Source organism: Plecotus auritus, assembly GCF_963455305.1.
Source record: "Plecotus auritus genome assembly, chromosome: 2".
NCBI classification, from domain to species: Eukaryota; Metazoa; Chordata; class Mammalia; order Chiroptera; family Vespertilionidae; genus Plecotus; species Plecotus auritus.
In genome coordinates, this window is record NC_137771.1 from 69,841,086 (window position 1) to 69,858,407 (window position 17,322).

General features: G+C 43.0%; 1 protein-coding gene across 1 annotated transcript; it reads left to right on the forward strand.

Annotated features, from left to right (window-relative positions):
* Window positions 1–6,532: 6,532 nt before the first annotated feature.
* LOC308241098 (uncharacterized protein) lies at window positions 6,533–17,269 on the forward strand (the record flags this gene model as incomplete). The annotated part of the gene is made up of 5 exons (XM_080654650.1): window positions 6,533–6,580; window positions 9,061–10,598; window positions 11,958–12,085; window positions 13,457–13,591; window positions 17,222–17,269. The coding sequence occupies exons 2-5, from the start codon at window positions 10,580–10,582 to the stop codon at window positions 17,267–17,269; spliced, it is 330 nt and encodes a 109-aa protein (XP_080510776.1). The 5' UTR covers window positions 6,533–6,580; window positions 9,061–10,579.
* Window positions 17,270–17,322: the final 53 nt, after the last annotated feature.

Genomic DNA, 17,322 nt, shown 5'->3' on the forward strand with positions numbered 1-17,322 from the left:
ACAGGGACTTGCACTCTCATCTACCTCTCACCCAATGTAAATATAGCCCCCAGTAATCAGTCCTTGCCTGTCCCCATCCACACCATATCTGAAACAAAAGAGCAGCCCAGCTAATCCCTCTCCTTATAATGCTCGGTATTACAGCAGGGGTTAGCACTGGCTAGGGGGACTGGCAACTTCCCTCTCCTACTATCAGAGCCTATCCAAAGACCTTGCTGACAGCTTAGAAGAAATAGCCCAAAGTATTATTGCAGTACAGGATCAGATTGACTCACTGGCAGCCGTTACTGTCCAGAATCAAAGAGGACTAGACCTTCTCACAGTGGAGAAAGGGGTGTTGTGCCTGTTCCTTGAGGAAGATTGCTGTTTTTATGCCAACCAGTCTGGTATTATAAGGGATGGGGCCAAGAATCTAGCTGATTGGGCTTCAAAAAGAAGACAGGAATTATCTGAATCTTGGAGTTCCTGGAATAATACATGGAACTGGGCCTCATGGGTACTTCCACTAGCAGGTCCCCTCTTAATGATACTCCTAGCTCTGTTATTTGGCCCCTGTATACTCAATATGCTAACGCAGTTTGCAGTTTATCTCTTCTTATTTAGAAGCCTTTAAGCTCCAGATGGCACTACAAGCCAGGACCCCGCACTACTATGACCCCCTTGGGGAAGATGATGAAGACTCGGCGTGTTGAACCCCTTTATTTTGATGTCCCCCTTCAGCTGGAAGTAGACAGAGTGGTCGTCGGCCCTATCCCCAGTTACTGAGTCTTCTATAATCCCCAAGGCTAAAGCTAGCTTGTGGAATTGGGGTTGGGGGCGGGGGGATGATGGGGAGTACAAGACATTTTTGGGGCTAGCAATCTGAATTTATTCCAGTACCCTGCTTTCTACTGCACTCTCTTGCTAGCCGATAATTAACTCCATTTGTGAAAGAATGTAGGAGACTAGCAGCGGACTCTGTACCTAAGTTAATCAATGTCCCTACTGCACATTCCTGAAGTCACTGCCCCTTCCTTAATTATCTGGTCCTGCAGGAGCCACTTACCTAAATGCTCCCAATTTACAAGGACATAAACCAAGGATGTAACAGCTTAACTAGAGGGAGGATGAACATTACATACAATCTGAGTTACCCATCTAACTGATTCTCAAGCGGGGAGGGGAGCTATGAGAGTCTTCTACAGAAGCTTGGTAGTTAGGAAACAAGGAAACTCAGAAATATATAAAGAGAAAAATCTCATTGTCTAAGGCAGTGGTTCTCAACCTTCCTAATGCCGCGACCCTTTAATACAGTTCCTCATGTTGTGGTGACCCCCAACCATAAAATTATTTTTGTTGCTACTTCATAACTGTAATTTTGCTACTGTTATGAATCATAATGTAAATATCTGTGTTTTCCGATGGTCTTAGGCGACCCCTATGAAAGGGTCGTTCGACCGCCAAAGGGGTCACGACCCACAGGTTGATAACCGCTGGTCTAAGGGGTTCAGGATCTGGATCTTAGTGTCCCCTGAACCAGCAGTGCTGCTTTGAAAAAAGGCTTTTGGTGAAACCTCAGCGCGTCCAAGTGTCTCTCCGTGCCAAATCCATAAATTCCATATTCCATAACACCTGCGGGAGAGGAGTGCTGGTGGCTGAGGTTCGAAATGGCTCGGGGGGCGAGGAGACAGAGCATGGGCTAGGACACCTCAGTTTGGCGGTTACATCAGAAATCCCAGGGATTTTTGGCCTAGGCCACTGCCCCGAGCTCATGTTTATGTAGGACTTGCACAGACAGGAGAGCCAGGCGCTAGCACTTCCTTCCTTTGCAGCCAAGATCCAGTTCATCCTCCCCCTTCCCCTGCTCCACCACCCCTCCTCTCCTCATCTGTGCCTGGTACTCTCTAACCTTCCCAGCAGCCAGTGTAGACACATGACCGAGGACACACAAAGATATCCCCAAGCCAGCACGTGGTGGCTGTGTAGAGAGTTGGGCAAACACAGACACAGGACACAGGGTGCTATGGATGGGGATAGAGCTTCCTGGCCGGGTGAGAGGACTCATTCAGCAGAGCAGCAGCTCCCTGGGAGCATTCACCCAGGGCCCAGCTCCCTGGCCTGGAGTCTGCAAACTGAAAGCCTGAGATAATTAGAGCTAATTACATGTGTGCAAATAGCAGCAGCGGAGGCCACGGGTTGGCCACCCCTTCCCTGGCCTGTACCCTACGATCTCCCTCCAGCATAGGGTCTTTGTTGGAACAGCTGGGGCTGAGTGCCTGGGGGAAGGGCATGCAGGCAGAGAGCCCCTGAGGCCCAAGGGTTGGGGTGAGCCCTCTGCCTCCAGACTGTCCCCCGCGATCACACACTCCAGCACGCACTGTGGCCCCGGGATGGCAGGTTGTGACCGGATTAGGAATTGGAACAGAACTTGGTCTGAGCTACCCTTGGCCTTGTGCTGAGCAGGCCCTGGAGGCATGGGCCCCAGCATTTGGGTCCTTAGGTTTCTATTATCTTGGCCTCCTGAGCATTCCTGTCTCTGCGAACATTCAAGATGGGGCTCTCCTTGTATCCTGCCATGAGGAGTGCCTGTCTGGAGCCGGCTAGGGCAAGGGGCCATGGCTGTTCTGGTTGTTCTGCTGTTTCAGTTGCTGGGCTTTTAGTTATATACTAGAGGCCCAGCACATGAAATTCGTGCACGGGTATAGTCCCTAGGCCTGGCCTGCAATCAGGGCCATCTTCCCCAGCTGCCCACAGCTGCCCCCTCCCCCATGGTCACCCATCCCCAGTTCCCCGTTTGCCATCGGTGATAGGTGCCTGACAGCCAGGGGAAAGGACCGAGAGGTTGGCTGTTCCCACCCACTCGCCGGCCATGCCCCCACAGCAGGTGGCCATCAGGGGATTGGAGCCTGCCAGCCAGGGAAAGGGACCAAGAGGTGGTAGTCAGTGCACCTCAAAGTGACTGGTCCAGGGGTGGTTCTGGTCCTTGTGCCGTTAGAGTCAATTTGCATATTACCCTTTTATTGTATAGGATAGAGGCCTGGTGCATGGGTGGGGGCCGGCTGGCCTGCCCTGAGCAGGGCCCTGGATTGGGGTGGGGGGGTCCCTGCTGGGGGGCAGACAGGCTAGAGTGAGGGGCCGCAGGGTTTCCAGGCCGGCCCTGCCCCCAATTTGGGTAGGGGTCCCTGCTGGGGATGAGGCCAGCCTGGGCGAGGGGCTGCAGGCATTTTGCAGGTCAGCCATGCCCCCAAAGGGGATGGGGGTCCCTGCTGGGGGGGGCAGGGACAGCCTGGGCTTGGGGCCACCTGGGGTTTGCAGGCCAGCCACTCCCCAATCGGGGTGGGAGTCCCCACTGGGGGGTGGGGCTGGCCACACTCCCAGCTTGGTCAGGAAGGACGTCTGGAATGACATCTGGAAGACCTCCGGTCTATCCAGTCTAATTGGCATATTACCCTTTTATTAGTATAGAGGATTGTTGTGCAGCAGATTTCTAGAACTTTTTTATTTTGCAAAACTGTACCTATTAAGAAACTTACTAACTTTCTTCCCCTGCCTTTGGCAACCACTATTCTATTTTCTGCTTTTATGAATTTGACTACCATATATGGCTCAAGGAAGAGGAATCATAAAGTACACTGAATTTGTCTTTCTGTAACTAGATTATATCACTTAATGTCTTCATGGTCAATCCATGTTGCGGCACGTGACAAGATTTTCTTTTCCTTAAGGCTGAGTAACATTCAATTTTATGTATATACATTTCCTTTATCCATTTTCATCTGCTTTTATGGACATACTAGAGGCCTGATGCACAAAATTCATGCACCTGGTGGGGGGGTGGTCCCTCAGCCCGGCCCTGGGGGCTGGGGCCTGGCTCACCCAGAAGAGGCTGTGAGGGTGTTGGGCAGGCTCCTAGCAGGCATCCGGCACCTGAGCACAGGGGCTGCCCTAGGACTCGAGCACTGGCACCCCCGGGGAGGGTAGCAGGGGTAGAGAGAGTGTGCTCGGCAGACACTGCACATTCTCAAAGCACCTCTGTCCCCATCATGCCAGCCCCCAGGTAGCCTGCAAGAGGTCACAGCCCCCTGCCTGGGCACCACAGGAGGTTGGTCACTGCCACCCAACCCCAGTTCTCTATCCCAACCCAAAGCCCGGCCCCAATCAGGCAATCAGAGCCTGCTGACCACTGGTCACCATCTGCGGGGTGATCAGTAGGGTCCAGGCCCTGTGCCCAGCTCCCTCAGCGACTGGGTGCCAGGCAGCCACCCCACCCCCTACCACCTCCACTGGTCACCATCTGCAGGGCACTTGGCGGGGTGATCGGGCTCCCGCTCGCACCCGCCTTGTCCTGGTGATGCCCACTCACCTGCTCCACCATCCTGCTGCAGTCCTACTGTCCTGGGGGCCCATCAGAGCTGGCAGCGCATCCACTGCTGCCCACTGCCAGTGCTGCATCGCCGATACCCGCCATGTTCCTCTCCCTGGTGATCACCGCATGTCATAGAGAGGGGTCGAACTCCCGGTTGAGGGGACAATTTGCATATTAACTTTTTATTATATAGGGCTAGTAGCCCGGTGCGCAGATTCATGCACATTGAGAGGAAATGAATTAGAATGTGGCTGGTGGGGCGGGCCTGGGTGAGACAGGCTGGACACGCCCTGGAGCCAACCTCCCGAGGTTCCTCCCCAGCTACCACACCTGGGGCGGTGCTGGGGCTCAAAGGGCATCTGCAGAGTGAGTGGGGTTCTTCCACCAGTGGGGTCCCTCGGCCTGGCCTGTGGGGATCAGGCCAAAACTGACTCTTCGACATCCCACAAGGGGCCCCAGAGGGGGAGTAGGCACACTGCAAAGTTTCAATCTCTCAGCAGCTCCTGCGTTGAGCATCTGCCCCCTGGTGGTCAGTGCACATCATACCTACCAGCCGATAGGCTGGTCCACCAATCACTTAGCCTTTTATATATATAGATATGTAACAACCCCAACAATACATTTTGATAATTAACAATTTGTAAGATTTTCTGTTTTTAAAAATGCTGAAGGAGGAAGAATAATTGTATAGAGCTTGTTATAGTAACTTTCTTTGTTACAATCTCTCTTTCTCTGTATTCCTATGAGGTCATGTTAACATCACGTGTCATCTCCTTATTTCAATACGCTGTGCAACCACTGACCTCCTTTATTTTTCTATTGCTAAATATATTACATTTAAGTATGAAATAGGCCCTGCAATACAATTATATACATACTAGAGGCCTGGAGCACAAAATTCATGTGGTGGAAGGGGGGGTTACCTAAGCCCAGCCTTCACCCTCTCTAATCTGGGACCCCTCAAGGGATGTCCCTCTCACAGTCCAGGACTGCTGGCTCCAAACTGCTCACCTGCCTGCCTGTCTGCCTGATTGCCCCTAACCACTTCTGCCTGCCAGCGTGATCACCCCCTAACCACTCCCTTGATAGCCGGGTCACCCCTAACGGCCCTCCCCTGCCAGCCTGGTAACCCCTAACTGCCCTCCCCTGACAGCCTGATCACCCACAACTGCCCTCCCCTGCCGGCCGTCTTGTAGCTGCTATCTTGTGTCCACATGGGGGCGGCCATCTTTGACCATATAGGGGTGGCCATCTTGTGTGTTGGAGTGATGGTCAATTAGCATATTACCTCTTTATTAGATAGGATTGTTGTATACAATTGCTTCTTAAACTAGTTAAGAGGAGAAAGGAGAGGAAATCAGTATTTATACTGTCTTTTATAATTACACAATTCCCTTACTGGTGCTCTTTGTTTTTCTATATGGATTTGTATTACCATCTGGGGTCACTTGCTTCCTGCTGAAAACCTTCTTTTGTGTTTTGTCTAAAGTCAATTTGCTATAAAGTTTCTTCAAGTCCCCACACTGTTTCAAATAAAATGATTTCTTTGGGGAAGAAATTCAGTGATTTCTGTGATTATACACTGCCTCTCTCCTTGGGAAAATATCTCTGAACCACTGCTTCTCCCTGGGCAGGGATGGTAGTCTCTGGTCTTTTCTACTTGCCTCTACCAGGTTGGAAAGTCCTTCTTGCAACTCAGCCAGAGGGAGGGTGATCAGGCCAGGCAATCTCAGCCCCCATCCTTCCTCCCACCTATGCATCAGCTAGAGCCTTCACTCTATGAGTGGGGCTGCATGCAGACTGGCAGTTCCAGCCTCCAGGAATTTAGTTTCTTCAACTCAGTATTGAAGGTAATGAGAAATACAGGTGGCCTGCCTCTCCCAGTGACATACCTTACCCTGCTTGAAAGAGGGAAGAGGGAGCCACATCTTGTTGACCACAACCACCAGGAGCAGAGCTTTTGTCAAACTGACTAGTTAAAAAATTCTGTGAAAATCCAGGTACTCTTCCATATTTTACAGCTTTCAGAAATTCCTTTGATGGTTGTTGAATCAGTGCTTTGTACTCAGTGCTTTCAGTTTCACATTACTCTAAGTCCTTCACTTCTAATTAATGGGTCTTCAGGAATTCTAGAAAGTCACATGACATCAGACAGGTGAATAAAAGCCCAACCATCTGGTGAAAGACAGAGAAGTGACAGAAACCACTCCAACCTACACTGAGGAGAAAAAACAGGTAAGAACTTTATTTTGAAAACACCATGCATTTTAATCACACATATGAGCTTTGTTTCAGAATGGATTTCTTGGTTTAGAAGTAACCAAGGTTCTGGTTGCCAGGTGGAGAAAGGATGGGGCTGGATGAAAATGGGGAAGGAATTAAGGAGTAGAAATGGGCAGTTATAAAACATCACAGGTATGTAAAGTACAGCCTAGGGAATGTACTCAATAATATTGTGATAATTATGTATTCTGCCAGGTGGGTACTAGACCTATTGGGGGTTTCACTTTTTAAGTTATAGAAATCTCCAACAGCTATGTAGTATGCTGAAACTCATACAATATTGAATGCCAACTCACAGGTCACAGAGCTCACAGCGGTAAGTTCCTTTTCCAAGGTCTTATTGACAGGAAGTGATTTGAAGCCTGGTAGCCACTCCATAATCTGTGCTCAGACATCCCAGGATTGCTCTGGGTTCCTCCTATAGGACTCATCCCCCCTCAGTGTCCTCCCTCCCAGCTGTTACTGCTGCTCCTATCCTGCCAGAGTCCTACTCATGGGATGTGTCTTCCACGTGCTCACAACTGGATTGAGAGATGTCATTACTCAGTCCAAAGCCAAATCTTCACCTTCATTTAAAACTTAACCTCCCTGCCCTCATATACACTCAATTTTTAATCAATACTAACATAGTATGCATGCATAAAAGCCTAACCAATGGACACAGACAACAGGGGCATGAGGGCATGAGTGGGGGGAATGGGGACTTAATGGGGGAAAAGGACACATATGTAACACCTTAATCAATAAAGAAATAAAAAAAATACTAACATAGGATTCAGTATGCAACACAATGATTTTAAGAGCATTATAAATTTTACCGTATATATAACCTTCTTAATGACCTTAATGACCAATAGATTGTGGTGTGGTGTGTTTTTTTTTTAGTGTTGCCATTTTATGGATAACAAACTAAGACAGAGAAATTACTTTTTTAATGCACACAGCTAGAAAAGCAGGGAACACATGAATGTTCTTTAGGATTGTCTTTGAGGAAGTGAAGAGACAGTCAAAGCACTTTGACTGCTTTCTGTCCCTTAATTGCATGAATCACCCACTTTGATGAATACACTAACGTAGGATCTCTCCCACCTGTGGGACTCTGGCAGCTCTGGACACATCCAGAAACACCCTGGATACAGCCTCTCTTCCCTGCCAGCCCAGAAACAATAATGCCCTTTTATTCTAGTTTAAATAAATGAATTCCTGCATTCCCAACTGTACCTGGGTCCTATACATATCTACATCATGGTGTTTAGAGAGGGAGCCTCATTCTTTGTCTTCTTCTTCCTCTCAAAGTCTCCCCTCCTCCAACTGCTACAGCTCCCAGGATTCACTACATTTGCCCTCCTTAAGGTCACAGAGCACATTTATTTCTCTTTTTCTGAGAGGCCTTTCCTGACCATCCTCTATATAAATTCAGGCCCGATGCTCTCTATCTCAGTCCCTGCTTGTTTTCTCCTGAGCACTTTCCATCATCTAATATATATATACTATGCATGCTGCTTATTTGCTTTCTGTATTGTCTGTCTCCTCCAACTAGAATAGAGCTCCACGAGGCAGGAATTGGTATCCATTTTGTTCGCCACTTGATACCGAGCACACAGACCAGTGCCCAGCACATGGTAGGTGCTCAGAGAATGTATGAGGCTACTGCGAAAGCAAATCACTCTGGAACTCCAAGTATCTTCTCTGGCCACTCCTCATCTCTTGGATATCCCAATTGGATGGGGGGATAATGGTTATCATACAGGTATACACTAATAGTGATAAAAATGAAGATGGTGATGGCAGATATATATTGAGCATACACTTTCTAAACCAAGTATATACTTAGGTGCTGTTTTTTGATTATCAATTCCATCTTCAGAATAGTATGATTTTAGGTACTACTGTCATCCTCATCATACAATTGAGAAATGATATGCACCGAGAAGCTAATAAGTGACCGAAGAACACACAGCCAGTAAGTGGTAGAGGTGGCAGGGTAGGTATATGTATGTGGCATCCAGTCAAATCTCAGAAGGAAGTTCAGCAAAGCTTCCTGGAAGAGGTGGTAGAAGCTACAAGTTGAAGTATCAATAAATGATATGAGTGAAGAAAGGGTAGATAAGCATCCAGTCAGAAGAAAAATAATGTGCAAAAACTGTGAACAATTGAGGAGGAGTGTTTGTAGAACTGCACGTAAACCTGGTTGTCTAGAACCTGAGGTGGGTGGTGGCTGGCATCATTAGGACAGGACTGTAGAGCTGAGAAAGAGGTAACAAAAAGGGTTCTATTCTAACTAAAGTGATTGGAGTTTTTACTGTGGTCATGGAATGAAGGGAACCATGGTGGGATCCTAAGAAAGATGACCAATTCACAGGTTCAGTTTTTCAGTTTTGTTGAACGATGACTTTCCCAATAAGAAGAGTCTGTACTCCTTGTTTCCTCAGGCAAATGGAGGTCCTCCAGAACTTCAAGCAGTCACAGGCTGCAACAAAGGAATCCATCCTGCAGGCTGACAAGGCCCTCACTGCTGGGGAGAAGGCTCTAGCAGGTACAGGGCAGAGCTGTGATCACGGAGGGCAGGGGGGAAGAGGGGTTCCTGCAGTGCACTTTAATGTGTGAGAGCAAATCCTTCTTGAAACAAGGTGTTTCCACAAAAGGATTAGAATAACTTGCCTAAATCTAAAAATAACCAGGTGAGTTTTAATTGCTCCCTCAGGAAATCAGTGCCTTTCCATCATATTCTGAAACATGTTTTGCTGATATTGTTAGTAAGAATATTCAGAGATGCCTCTCTGACATTATAAAATCATTTTAATCTCTTACCTTTGACGAGTACAGCTAGGTATAGCTGTTATTTTCTTCTCTCTGTAAAACCACTGTGGAACAGCTGCACAGGCCAAGACAGAGGCAGGGGAAAGGAAACAGGAACTTCTAAGGCAGACATTGAGGGAAACACAGCAAAAAATGAAGGCACAAAAGAGAAGCTTCAAGAAAAACATAGCCCTACTGAAGGAGGAGATGAAGATAGAAAATGAAAATGAACAGAAACATTGGGATAAAATGGCAGAATACATGCAGAAAGTAAGTCTGGGCCTGTTGTGGGCAAAGTCTAAAGGTAAGTAACATGGTTTCTCATGAAGGGAAAAGCAAAAGTTTTAACAAAAGTTACAAATGATTCCCTAAAATGACAAGTTAATTGGATCGTTCTAAAGCCCTAAGTCTTTAGACTAAGCACCTTCTGTGGTATTAGAGTTTTGGGAGGTCAAATAACATGCTCCAGTCCTCCGAACTGCTGTATGTGGTGATTAAAGAGTTTCCTTGTGCCCCAAGTGACTATGACTTCAGTTCTTATGATGTTTGGTATAACCATCAAAAATACCTGTTATAGAGCTCAAAGTCTCAAAGTCTCAGATTATACATGATATGAAATATGGGATGCTGAAAATTCTAAAATTTGCTGCATTCATTTCCACATCAGCCTGCTTCTTTCTACATATCCAGAGTAAATGCATTTTTTGTCCCTACCTGGAGTTTGATTGCCAGTGTTCTCGAGAGTCAGCAGTTCCCATTATGGGTAACATGGGTGTAGCCATCCTACTTCAGTGGAACTGAGAAATAGAACAAAACCTCCATCCTTCCCAAAGAATATCTCTAGGACTGCAACACATTCCTGACATAGTTGTCAGGCCTAACCCAGACCCAGCCCCTCTCCACCCCAGAGGGATCCTGCATAGGGCACATAGGTACACACTCCTACTACCAGGTCTAAAGGTTTGGAAACATTGGACAAAAACATCAAAGAGCTATTTGAATTCTACAATGATTATTATTTGGGTGAAAAAGTAAATGGAATTAATGCTTTATTGCTGGGTTTTGCTTAAACTCATAGTCTTTACTTCTTAATTCTAACTTCTGTTGCATCACTAGGTTCAAGAGTTATTGAAGAAACACCAGAAGAAAGAGATGCAAAATGAGATTGAAGGTGAGAACAGCTAAAAACACCCTGAATATAAAAATAATAAATTGTAATTCAAAATTAAGAACTCTGCTCTTTGAAAAAGCAGACTTTTCATTGAATGAAAAGGCAAGACGCAGATTGCAAGTAGCTATTTTCAAATCACACATCGGAGAAAGGACTTGTATCCACAATATTTCAAGGACTCTTAAAACTCAACAAATGTGTCACTAATTGGAAAAGCAAACAACCAAAGTATGAGGAAAAAAATTATATAATTTGAACAGATACTTCATCAAAAATATATATTTGGATGTCAATAAGCACATTAAACAACATCATTAGTTATTAACAACATCACTGCTTCTTAGAAAAGTGGAAATTCAAGCCACAATGAGATGCCACTATGCACTTCTAGAAAGGCTAAAATTAAAAAGACTAAACATCTCAAGTGTTGGTGGGGATGTGAAGCAACTGGAACCCTTATACCCTGCTGTGGGAATGTAAAATTTTAAATTGCTCTGGAAAACAGTTTGTTAGTTTCTTAAAAAGTTTAACAAATACCTACCATGCAGGCTAATCATTTTGCTCCCAAATATATCCTCAGTAAAGTTGAAAGTTTATGTACATACAATAACTTGTTTGAAAATGTTCATAGCTGCTTTCTTGGTAATAGCCAATAATGGAAACAAGCCCAATGTCCATAAACAGATGCACAACAAAATTGAACATATCCATACCAAAAAAATACTACTGAGCAATAACATGGAATAAACTATTGATACATAAAACAATGTTACAAAAATAAATATGCTGAGTGAAAGAAGGCAAACAAAAAAGTCTACATACTTTATGATTCCATTTGTGTAAAATTCTAGAAAAAGCAAACTATTCTCTAGTGACAGAGACTGGCCAGTTGTTTTGTCTAGTGATGGGGATGAGGTTTTATGTTCAGGAGAAGCCAAAGGGCATGAGGAGTTGTTTCAGTCATAGGTATGTTCCTAACTTGAGTGTGGTGTGGTTTGTCAGGTGTATACATGTATCATAGATAGATAAAAATGCATTTGGCAGTAAATAGTGTTACCATTATACATCACTAAAGCTGTTCAAAAAAATAAAAATTCCAGATAGATGGGAAACCCTAGAAATGCTGTCAACATCAATGCACTGGAAATCATTTTGTAGTGCAAATAATAGCAAGTATATTTCATAGTTCAAGGACATTTTTAACTGTTATTTACAGTTGTCTTTTGCATATTGAGTGCAAAAGCTATCACAAGAGGTTTTCTCCATGAAATAAGAATAAAACAAAAAAGATGGTGAGAAAGGCAAAATAAGCCATAACAATTTCATCCTCATGTTTCTCTGCTTATTTTTCTTTGTCAGTGCAACGTATAAAGGCTGAATCTGAAGCAACCAGAAGAAAAATGTTGGAGGAGGTACAAAAAAAGAATGAACAGAGGTGGGAAGACAGAGAAAACAATTATCAGGAACATGTGAAAAGGCTTGAGAAGGTAAGGGCAGAGGAAGCGAGGAATGCAAAACATAAACTTCAGGTATTCAATTCTGTCATCGTCATATTTACTTCAACTGTACAGAATCAAAAACATTGCTTAGAAGGTAGAGCATTATGTCACTTTTCTAGCCCAATCACTAGCAGACACTACATTCTCTTACTGCTTCTACCTGTTACCATCTCTGGTTACTAAAGGTAATACTTGCAGGATAAAATCTCATGGAATCCTTTACTATTAGATCACTAATAAACAATAATTATTCATTGCCAGGCACTGTTCAATGGCTTTACAGTCATTCTGTGATCAAATTGTAAGACTATATTGTAGGTACTATTATAATCTAATTTTTAAATGAGGAAATTGTAATATCATGAGGGATAAGTATCATTTCTGAGTCCTGCCTTATGGAAGAATAGCTGGTCTTTCTATCTGACTGAGTGGAGTTCAAGGTGATTTTGTTTCCTCAGTACCTGGTATAACTTTATCTCTGCAGGCACCTAATGAAATAAGACTCTGTGACCAGCTACAGAATTAACTATGTAAATGCATACCCAGGCTCCTGTATCTTCCTGTTCTCCAGGCTCTACTATGAGTCATTGTAGAGTCCAGATGTCCACCCAGAAATACAATATAGACTGCACAGGCCCTGATCTCTTCAACTTATTTCTGTTACCTTGCCACCAAGTTTTGGAGAATTGTATTAAGTTCCCTGATCAATCATCTGCCATGATTCTGAATTACGTAGTAAACTTCCCAATGGAATTCACTAATCTTTCTCACCTTCTTAGATATATATTTGAGAATATACACCACCTAGATGAGAGTTGAAGGAAAAAATGATATATTTCCCAGGAACACTATGATGCATGTGGGTGAAGAAAGCCAAGAATAAGATCTGAGTCACTAATATTTTAGAAGCTATGAGAAAGAACATTTCTGTAGCTACATAAAGCCCAGAAATATTATTGGTTCGCATAGGAGAAAGTATATAATAGAAGTTAAGAGATGCACATAGTTAAAAATAAATTTGAAAAACTCATGACATAGGTATTGGCAGGGGAAACAATTTCGCAAATGTGGGAACCATTTTAAATTGTTCAAGTTCAGCCCTTACCAGTTTGGCTCAGTGGATAGAACATCAGCCTAGGGACTGAAAGGTCCCAGGTTTGATTTGTTCAAGTACATGTATCTTGGTTGCGTGCACATCCCCAGTAGGAGATGTGCAGGAAGCAGCTGATCAATGTTTCTCTCTCATGGATGTTTCTAACTCTCTATCCCTCTCTCTTCCTCTCTGTAAAAAATCAATAAAATATATAAAATAAAAAAATAAATAAATAGTGTGATTTCAGTCCCCACTTTTTCTTTCAGGAATGTGAGCGGAAAAATGAGCAGGAATGTGAGCGGCTTCTCAAGAAGAAAGAGGAACTTATGTCAAACAATTTCCTCTCAACTGAAATTAAAATCACGATGTTTGCAATTTTTTTTGTTTTGTTAATCCTCACCGTACAATATTTTTTCTATTGATTTTTAGAGAAAGTGGAAGGAAGGTGGACAGGCGGAGAGAGAAACATCAATGTGTCTGTGAGCCAGTGCTCTATCCACTGAGCCAAACTGGCTATGGCTGATGCTTGCAATTTTGTTGAACCATAAACTTTTCAAAGAAGAAATAATCTGTTAAGACAATGTTATTTTCTATAAAGTGATTCAATTCGTGATTAATTATAGTAAGAGTGATTAGCATGATTCTTAACTGGATACAATATTTGAAATCAGGCATATTTAATATGTCTAGAGACACATTACATTGTATAATGGGATGCATTTTACAATGAGGAGATATCAGGCAGCTTATGTTCAGAGTAGACTTGTTCTCCCTCACATACCTCACCCTTCTAAACATCCTCAGTTCTATACTATTGCTCAAGGGTTTGCTTTGATTTTGGGACAGGTTTGGGGTATTGTGAACTTAGGGCAAAGATAATGGAAGTGAACAAAGCCATGGGACACATTGATCATCACTCCTGCCAAGTAGTCTATGGCTCATGGGCTGGTTGCAAATAAGGGAGACCTGGGACAATGGACTGCAAGGTGCAGACAGAGTACAGTTCTTGGTGGCTGTACTCGATTGGGTGGTGGCTAATGGTCTGTGGACACAGATGGGACTCTGGAATACTGGTAGAAGAAGCACATGCCTCTGTGCAAAATGGATTTATGTGTGGATGCTTCACCCTACCTCCCTACAAAATTTTTCTGGGTAATTACTGTCCTGTCCAAAGGCCACTCACCTCTGTCTCTTCTTCTCTCTTTACTTAGTCTATTTTTCCTCCCACAGTTCAGAGAGTAGCTTGTACTCAAACTTGAAATAAATTTATTTTTATTCCTCTGAGAACCTTAACTATAATCCTGTAAAACTGAAACTAGACTATTGTTCTCTCTGCCTTTCTGATTTTGTGTTGGAACATATTTTGAGGGAGAAAATGAATGTTGATACTCAAATCACACCACATGCAAAAATAAATTTGAGATGAATCATAGTCTTTTAAAAATATTTTTATTAATTTCAAAGAGGAAGGGAGAGGGAGAGAGAGATAGAAATATCAATGATGAGAGCCAGCAACCTGAGCATGTGCCCTTGACTGGAATCAAACCCAAGATCCTTCAGTCCCCAGGCCGACGCTTTATTCACTGAGCTAAATGAGCTATGGCTGAATCATAGTCTTAAATGTTAAAGTTAATATCTAAAAGAAAGCTTCTAAAAGGAAACAGAAGTAATTTTTCATCTTGGGGGAGATAAAAGTTCATATAAAATGAACTCTACATATAAGAAAAACAATTGTTAAATTAATCTTCATCAGAGTTAAAATATCCAATGTCTATTATCAACAGTACAAGAGATAACAAATGCTGATGAAAAGGAAACCCTAGTGCACTAATGATGAGACCGAAATTGATGTCGCCACTATGAAAACATAAAGAGTCCTCAAAAATTAAAAATAAAGCTAACATATGATTAAGCAATTCCACTTCAGGGTATTTATCCAAATAAAACAAAACATCAACCCAGAAATATATATGTACTGGTATATTCATTGCAGCATTATTTACAATAACCAGGGTATGAAAACACTCTAAGGGTTCATCAACAACTGAATGAATAAAGAAAATGTGACCTGACCAGAGTGGCTCAGTTGTTGAGCATTAACCTTTGAACCAGAAGGTCACAGTTCAATTCCCTGTCTGGACGCATACCGGGGCTGTGGGCTCAGTCGCCAGTGCAGGGCTGTGGGAGGCAGTCAGTCAATGATTCTCTCATCATTGATATTTCTATTTCTCCTTCTCCCTTACTCTCTGAAATCAATAAAAATATGTTTTTTCAAAGAAAATGTAGCACACATATATAATAGAATATTACTTAGTCATAACAAAAGAAAGGAAACCTTGCCATTTGCAGCAATATGGATGGACCTTAAGAGCATAAACTAAGTTAAATAAGTCAGAACAGAGAAAGATGAATACCACATGACCTCACTTACATGTGGACTCAAAAAACTCAGGCAATTAATTAACAGAATAGATTGTGGGTTGCCAGAGGCAGGGGTTAGAGAGTAGCAGAAATGTGTAAAGGAAGTCAAAAATGCCCAGTCGTCATGGCTCAGCTGTTGAGCTTCGACATATCCACCAGGAAGTCATGGTTTGATTACCGGTCAGAGCACATGCCTGAGTTGTGGGCTCCATCCCCAGTGTGGGGTGTGCAGGAGGTGGCCAATCAATGATTCTTTCTCATCATTGATGTTTTATCTCTTTCACACACTCCCTTCCTCTCTAATCAATAAAAATATTTTTAAATGATTTAAAAAAATTAATTCCTTAATTCAGCGATTTTCAATCTTCTTTTCTAAAGGCACACATAAACTAATTACTAAGCGTGCTCTTTTAGAAATTAGTTCATGTGTGCCATGAGAAAAGAAAGATTGAAAATTGCTGCCTTGCCTGGCTGGTGTGGCTCAGTGGTTGAGCGCTGACCAATGAACCAGGAGGACACTGTTTGATTTCAGGTCAGTTGTGGGCTCAAACCTCAGTGTGGGCATGCAGGAGGCAGCCAACCAATGATTTTCTCTATCTCTTTCTCCCTCTCCCTTCCTCTCTGAAATCAATAAAAATATATCTTAAAAAAATAAATAATAAAATCGTTGCCTTAAATCAATTTCACATACTGAAACTTTATGCTCTTACATAATATCTCAGCCACCCCACCAGCCCCTGGCAACCACCCATCTAATCTCTGCTCCATTGACTTTCATTGTTTCTCATTCCTCATATAAGTGGTATCATGTAGCATATGCATCTACCATATTTTATTTAACATAACATGAACCAGGTTCATGCATATTGCCACAAATTTCAGTATTTATTTTTTAAGGCTGCATTACATCCCATTGTATGTAAATACCGGATTTTCTTTATCCAGTCATCCTTCAAAGGATGTTTAGGTTACCTCCAAGTCTTGGTTCTTGTGCACAATGAATGCCCCAGCAAACATGGGAGTGCAGATCTCTCTTTGATGTTTTCATTTCCTTATACACATATCAAGAAGTGGGCTCGCTGGATCATATGGTAATTCTATTTATTTAATTATTTGTTGGGAAAACTACATACTGTTTTCTATAGTGACTGCACCAATAATCAATCCCACCAAGAGTGTACAAGGATTTGCTTTTCTCCACATTCTTGCCAGCATTTGTTTTCTTTTCTTTTTGTTTTTTAATACACATTCTGGAAAGTGGGAGGTGATATCTCATTGTGGTTTTCATTTGCATTTCCCTGGTGATTAGTGATGTTCAATGCCTTTTCACATACCTATTGGTCATTTCTATGTCTTCTTTGGAAAATGTCTATTCAGTTACTTTGTTCATTTTTAAAATTGGTTTATTTGTTTTTTTGCTATGGAGTTGTAGAAGTTCTTTATATACTTCTTATATGAACCTTTTATCAGATATATGGTTTGCAAATATTTTCTCCCATTCCAGAGGCTGCGTGTTCATTTATTGATTGTATCTTATGGTGTGAAAACCCTTTTTATTTTATAATCCTATTTGTCTACTTTGCTTTTGTTGTCTGTGCTATTGGTGTCAGATCCAAAACGGCATTGCCAAGGCCAATGTCAAGAAGCTTTCTCCCTGAATTTTCTTCTAGCAGTTTTAAGATTCAAATCTTACATTTAAGTATTTGATTCA